General features: G+C 43.6%; 1 protein-coding gene across 1 annotated transcript in view; it reads right to left on the bottom strand.

Annotated features, from left to right (window-relative positions):
• Positions 1–3,193: 3,193 nt before the first annotated feature.
• MSN (moesin) overlaps positions 3,194–6,000 on the bottom strand; it is a 72,478-nt gene continuing 69,671 nt past the window's right edge. Inside the window, exon 13 of the mRNA XM_086390124.1 lies at positions 3,194–5,426. Coding sequence (XP_086246250.1) covers positions 5,262–5,426 — 165 coding nt within the window. The 3' untranslated portion in view covers positions 3,194–5,261. The remainder of the gene's footprint in view (positions 5,427–6,000) is intronic.

Below are 6,000 nucleotides of genomic sequence, written 5' to 3'. Positions count from 1 at the left end.
TACCTATCTATCTATATAGTTGCTTTAAGTTGCTGGTCTCTTCATTTCAAATTCAGTTCCCATTTCCTGCATTTGTACTCTCCTCCTCACATGGTTCCTGGTTTTGGTATCATATTCATGTATGGATGATTTCCATTTTTTACTGTTTGTTTTAATTGGGTTTCATTGAGCTTAAGAGTTAGCAGGACTGTGTTCCTTCTGGAGGTTCTGGGGGGAGAATCTGCTTCCTTGCCTTTCCCAGTTTTTAGAGGCCACCTGTATTCCTTGGCTTGTGTCCTCTTCATCTGCAAAGCCATCAACACTGCATCTTCAATTGTTTCTCTGACCCTCTTTGATCTTTTAAAGACCCTTGTAATTACATTGGGCCCACCTGGATAATCTAGAATCATCTCCCAAACTTAAACTCCTTAACTTAATCACACCACCATCGCCAAGTCCCTTTTTGCCACATAAGGTAATATATTCATCTTTGCGGGGGGCCATTATCTTGCCTGCCACATGTATCTTCCTGGAAACGTAAGACCACTTGTCTCCCATATTTGCACATATATAGCCCAACATACACACAGAAACAGGCACCCTCTGGTTGAAGCTGGAGGGAACCTCAGTTCAGTTCAGATCAGTCGTGTTTGACTCTCTGCAACCCCATGAATCGCAGCACGCCAGGCCTCCCTGTCTATCACAAACTCCCGGAGTTTACCCAAACTCATGTCCATCAAGTCGGTGATGCCATCCAGCCATCTCATCCTCTGTTGTCTCCTTCTCCTCCCGCCCCAAATCTCTCCCAGCATCAGAGTCTTTTCGAATGAGTCAACTCTTTGCATGAGGTGGCCAAAGTACTGGAGTTTCAGCTTCAGCATCAGTCCTTCCAATGAACACCAAGGACTGATCTCCTTTAGGATGGACTGGTTGGATCCTTGCAGTCCAAGGGGCTCTCAAGAGTCTTCTCCAACACCACAGTTCAAAAGCATCAATTCTTTGGCACTCAGCTTTCTTCACAGTCCAACTCTCACATCCATACATGACCACAGGAAAAACCATAGCCTTGACTAGATGGACCTTTGTTGGCAAAGTAATGTCTCTGCTTTTGAATATGCTATCTAGGTGGGTCATAACTTTCCTTCCAAGGAGTAAGCATCTTTTAATTTCATGGCTGCAGTCACCATCTGCAGTGATTTTGGAGCCCAAAAAAATAAAGTCTGACACAGTTTCCCCATCTATTTCCCATGAAGTGATGGGACCAGATGCCATGATCTTCGTTTTCTAAATGTTGAGCTTTAAGACAACTTTTTCACTCTCCTCTTTCACTTTCATTAAGAGGCTTTTTTGTTCCTCTTCACTTTCTGCCATAAGGGTGGTGTCATCTGCATATCTGAGGTTATTGATATTTCTCCCGGCAATCTTGATTCCAGCTTGTGCTTCTTCCAGCCCAGCGTTTCTCATGATGTACTCTGCATGTAAGTTAAATAAGCAGGGTGACAATGTACAGCCTTGACGTACTCGTTTTCCTATTTGGAACCAGTCTGTTGTTCGATGGCCAGTTCTAACTGTTGCTTCCTGACCTGGATATAGGTTTCTCAAGAGGCAGGTCAGGTGGTATGGTATTCCGATCTCTTTCTGATCCACACAGTCAAAGGCTTTGGCATAGTCAATAAAGCAGAAATAGATGTTTTTCTGGAACTCTTGCTTTTTCAATGATCCAGCGGATGTTGGCAATTTGATCTCTGGTTCCTCTGTCTTTTCTATTTGATGCCTTAGAACTGAAGGTGTGCAAATACAGTCATCCCTCAGTATCCATAGGGGATTGGTAACAGGTACCTTGCAGATATCAAAAGCAGTGCATGCTCAAGTCCCTTTTATAAAATGGTGCAGTATTTGCATATAATCTATGCACATCCTCCTGTATAGTTTAAATCATCTCTAGATTATTTATAATGCTTAAAACAATGTAAATGCTATGTAAATAGTTGCCAAGATGCAGCAAACTCAAGGTTAGCTTTTTGGAACTTTCCAGAATTGTTTCAAATATTTTTGATCCACAGTTGATTGAATCAGAGGATGTAGATTCCAAAGATACAAAGAATCAAATGTATTTCCTTTTTCCAGTGCATGTCTATCCTTCCTCAGGCCCTTGGTGGAAAGAGCAGGGAAGAAATATAGTGTAGTGATTAAGAGCACAGGCTCATGAACTAGATTGCCTAATGAACAATTGCCTAGATTGTTCATATCCTGGCTCTATTACTTCTATCTGCAACCTTGGAGAAATTAACTCATCTTATTGGTCCTCCATTTCTTTATCTGTAAAATAGGATAAAACAGTATATTCTCAGAGCATTTCCCACTACTAGAGATTATAATTTGATCTGAGGAAGTGGTCTAGGCTTTTAAATCTTTAAGATTCTAATATGTAGACAAGTTTGAGAGACACTGCCTCAAAGGGTTGTTGTAAGGATTTAAAGCTCACAGAATACATAACTTGCTTTTCCTTGCACACGATGGCTCACCAAGAAGGGAGCTGGTAAGTGAGAGTACGCCAGGTCCAAGACAACCTAGAAGGCTTATCTGAGTCTGTTTCCTCATCTGTAAAACTAGGACAACCATAACAAGGCTACAAAATGACATGTTTTATAAACCATAAAGTACTGCCCAACAGTTTTTGTACATACATATATTCTCCATTCTCACTTCATACTCCCACTATTTTCTGCAATAGGGTTCAACTCAAGGTAATTTCTCTGACCTTCACTGACACTACAAGAAGTGAGGGTAGTAGGAGGTGGGCAAGCTTGGAGGTATTCCTGACAAGGAGGCAGGAAAGGGCCTGACCATCCCAGTAGGAGTCCAGAGATATAAACCACTCCTTACAAGCAGACCCAGAGCCAAACAAACCCAGGAGCATCACATGGTCAATGCAGGGCCCATCTACCTTGGAAAAATTGGTCTAGGACTATGGAAAGGGCACAGGCTACTAATTCATACAGTCCTGTGTCCTTGGGCAGTTATTCTACTCTTCTATTTTTTCAAGTTCATTCCTTCCTCTATAAAACGAGGATGGATAGTCATATACACTCCCAATAGGACTGAAGTGAGAATGAAAAGAGACCAGGGATAGAAAAGTGGTTCACAGAGTGGAAATTACATTAAAGTATTTTACAGTCATCCACTGATGCCATAAAGAAAGATTAAGTCATAATGAAGTCTTCCTAAATTTTATTGGCACTGAAATAGAACATGGGTTAAGCATAAACCCCTCCAAAAACAAATTAAAAAAAAAAAAAAAACCCAAAAGATGCACAAAAAAACCCTGAATATAAAATCTAATCTTTCTCCCCAGCTTCCCCTGGCGGGGAGGGGGGTGGTGGTGGGGTGGTATACTATCTTTAAGGCAGCTGGATTGCCCCATAATTCCAGGTTTGAATTTAGCAAATATAGGGCACATCACCAAGAAAGTGTCAATATAATACACAGCGATGCACATAAGATTTCCCAAGGTCAAGCAGAAGACAAGGGGATGGAGGGATCAAAGCCATGGGCTCTGGGCTAGGGGCACTGCATGGAAGTACAGTAGGGCCCCTTTGGGGAATGAACTTTGAGAAGAAGGCAGGAAAAAAAGGGAACAATAAAACCAAATACCAAGTACTTTAAAAAAGGATTGTATGACCTACAGTGACAGATGATATCACTAATACTGAAAGCTTCTTACATTAATTTTTCTGGCAAAATATGCTTCTTAGGTGTAGGGGTGGTAAAGGAATGAGGCCAAAATGATCCTGTCCCAAGACTAGTATCTTCTAAAGGTGCATTAGCAAGAAATGCAGAAATCAATGTTGAGTTAGATGCTGCTAAAATATATAACACTGGTAGAAAGAAAAAGAGCACACATGAGACAGAGAGGAAGAGGATGCTGCTCCAGGGTTGAGAGAAAGAGGTGGCGGCGTGAAAGGGACCAGACCAGAACCCCTAACAGCTCTCTGATTTATAAGTCCAAGGGATAGCACAGCTGGTGGGAAGATCTGGGTTAAAGGTTTATTAAACAGAGGCAGGACCCAATCATCACCTCAGAGAGGGGTGATAGGAAGGGGCTGTTAGGCACCTGGTAGGGCTCAAGTAACCTGTAGGATCTGAGTCACGAGCTTCTCACACCACACTTGGCTTCTTCCACACATTCACCAATTGAGCCAACTGACATCAAGATCCAGGACTCACAAAACCAAGGCCTTAATGACCCTGAAGCAGAAGTTGTGGCCCAACTAGCCCTGAAGGGAGAAGTGGTTTGGGACTGCCTGGAGGTGAAAATACTGAAGCCACATGTGAATATTTCATCCCCTTGGCAAGAGTTCTAGATGTGGCTGGCTGGGTTTGAGAGTAATCATCCCTATTGTTCTACCTGAGGGGATTTGTGGATTAGAGTGGGGAAGGGCAGGTCCCAAGAACGGAAGAGGAACACAGAATAATAAGGGATATCTCTGCCCATAGAGCTCACCTGAAATAAGCCTAGGCTCCCATAAAACATAGAGGCATATTCTCTACCCAATCAGGTCTGAACAGAAGGGCTAACCGCCTTCCAGGAGGTTGGGGAAGCCTCTTGAAGGCATATTCTCCCCCATACTACCCTGAAGAGAAAAATCAGTGTCTGAACTCAGGCACAAGGCTTATTGGGACTGAATTTGTAACAGGCCCAATCTGGGAGGTAGAGAGAAGAATGACTGAACATCTTTTTGCCTCCAATGATTACAAAGCATAAGTAACTCTAGAAAGAATGGACATTGGGAGGCCTAATCCTAGGGCAGTTGACATTCTAGAGCATGTAGCCAGGGCCCTGCCTTCTTTTCTAAACCTGTGATGCTTCAATTCTGCAAATCACAAGACCATGAACATGAAGGCTGTGGTAGGGCAGGGGTGAGGGCCAGTTTTCAACCTACTCCACACTTGACTCCTGCAGAACAGCATTAAATATGAGGGTATTTCCCAAACCAAGTGGGAAGTGCCTCTGAGCTGAGAAAGTGTTCTCTTCTAGCAAGCCAGATCACCCAGGACAGAGGAAAAAGAGGATCTCATTGGCACCACAGTGGCCATCTCTCTGCCTAGGGAAGTGAATAAGGATTGAGGGGCTAGGTTTGGTCCCATGGCTGCACTGAATGCTTGGCGTGACTCCAGGACTGCTCTAGTTAATGGCTCCAGCACAGTGTGAGTTAGGCAAGAGTATAAGAGTGTGAGAGCAAGGAAGAAGGGAGGAGGGGTCCCTAGGGGCTAGGTGCCCTTTACATAGACTCAAACTCATCAATGCGCTGCTTAGTATTGCCCTGCCGGATCTGGCGCAGGGTCTTGTATTTGTCTCGACCCAGTCGCATGTTCTCAGCATGAATCATGTCATTAGCAGTCTTCTTGGACTCATCACGGGCATTGGCCAGCTCTGAAGTGAGGGCCTGTGAAGGTGCAAGGGGATAAAGGGTTAATGGCTTCCTCTAATTTTACCTCCCCTTCTTAACCAAATGTATTTCCTGATTTATCCTGTCCCACCTTCTCCCTCACCTTTCTCTCTCCCCTCCCACTCCACTCCCACTGCCCCCACCCTTTATACACACAAACACACACACACACACACACACACACACATATTTTTTGAGAGCCATTTCCAGCCCTGTTAGAATTTCAGGGGGGCAAGAATAAAACAAAAGATACCAACTGAGTGGATCAATTGATGACAGGTATTCTCTGTGAGTGGAGCAATACATCAAAGATTCAGGTAGGAATTGTGTCAACTAAATATTTTCTGAATATAAGAGGTAAATGGAATATGGATGGAGGACAGAGTGAAAAAAAAAGGAGGGGGAACAGGTAGTTCAGAGTCTGATTTATAAGTGAGAGATCCCTCCATTAGAGCCCTCATTGAGAAATGCTCAAGCTCCCACACAGCACTGAGACAGGTTCTTCTTCTCCCCTACCCCAATGATCTAGGGAAGGCCATAGCTACTAAGTCAATACACACGGTCTCCATGA

Source organism: Bos grunniens, chromosome X (genome assembly GCF_055505025.1).
Source record: "Bos grunniens cultivar Pamir isolate PY7600 chromosome X, Bosgru_T2T1.0, whole genome shotgun sequence".
Classification (NCBI taxonomy): domain Eukaryota; kingdom Metazoa; phylum Chordata; class Mammalia; order Artiodactyla; family Bovidae; genus Bos; species Bos grunniens.
This window is presented reverse-complemented; position numbering and strand designations above follow the sequence as displayed.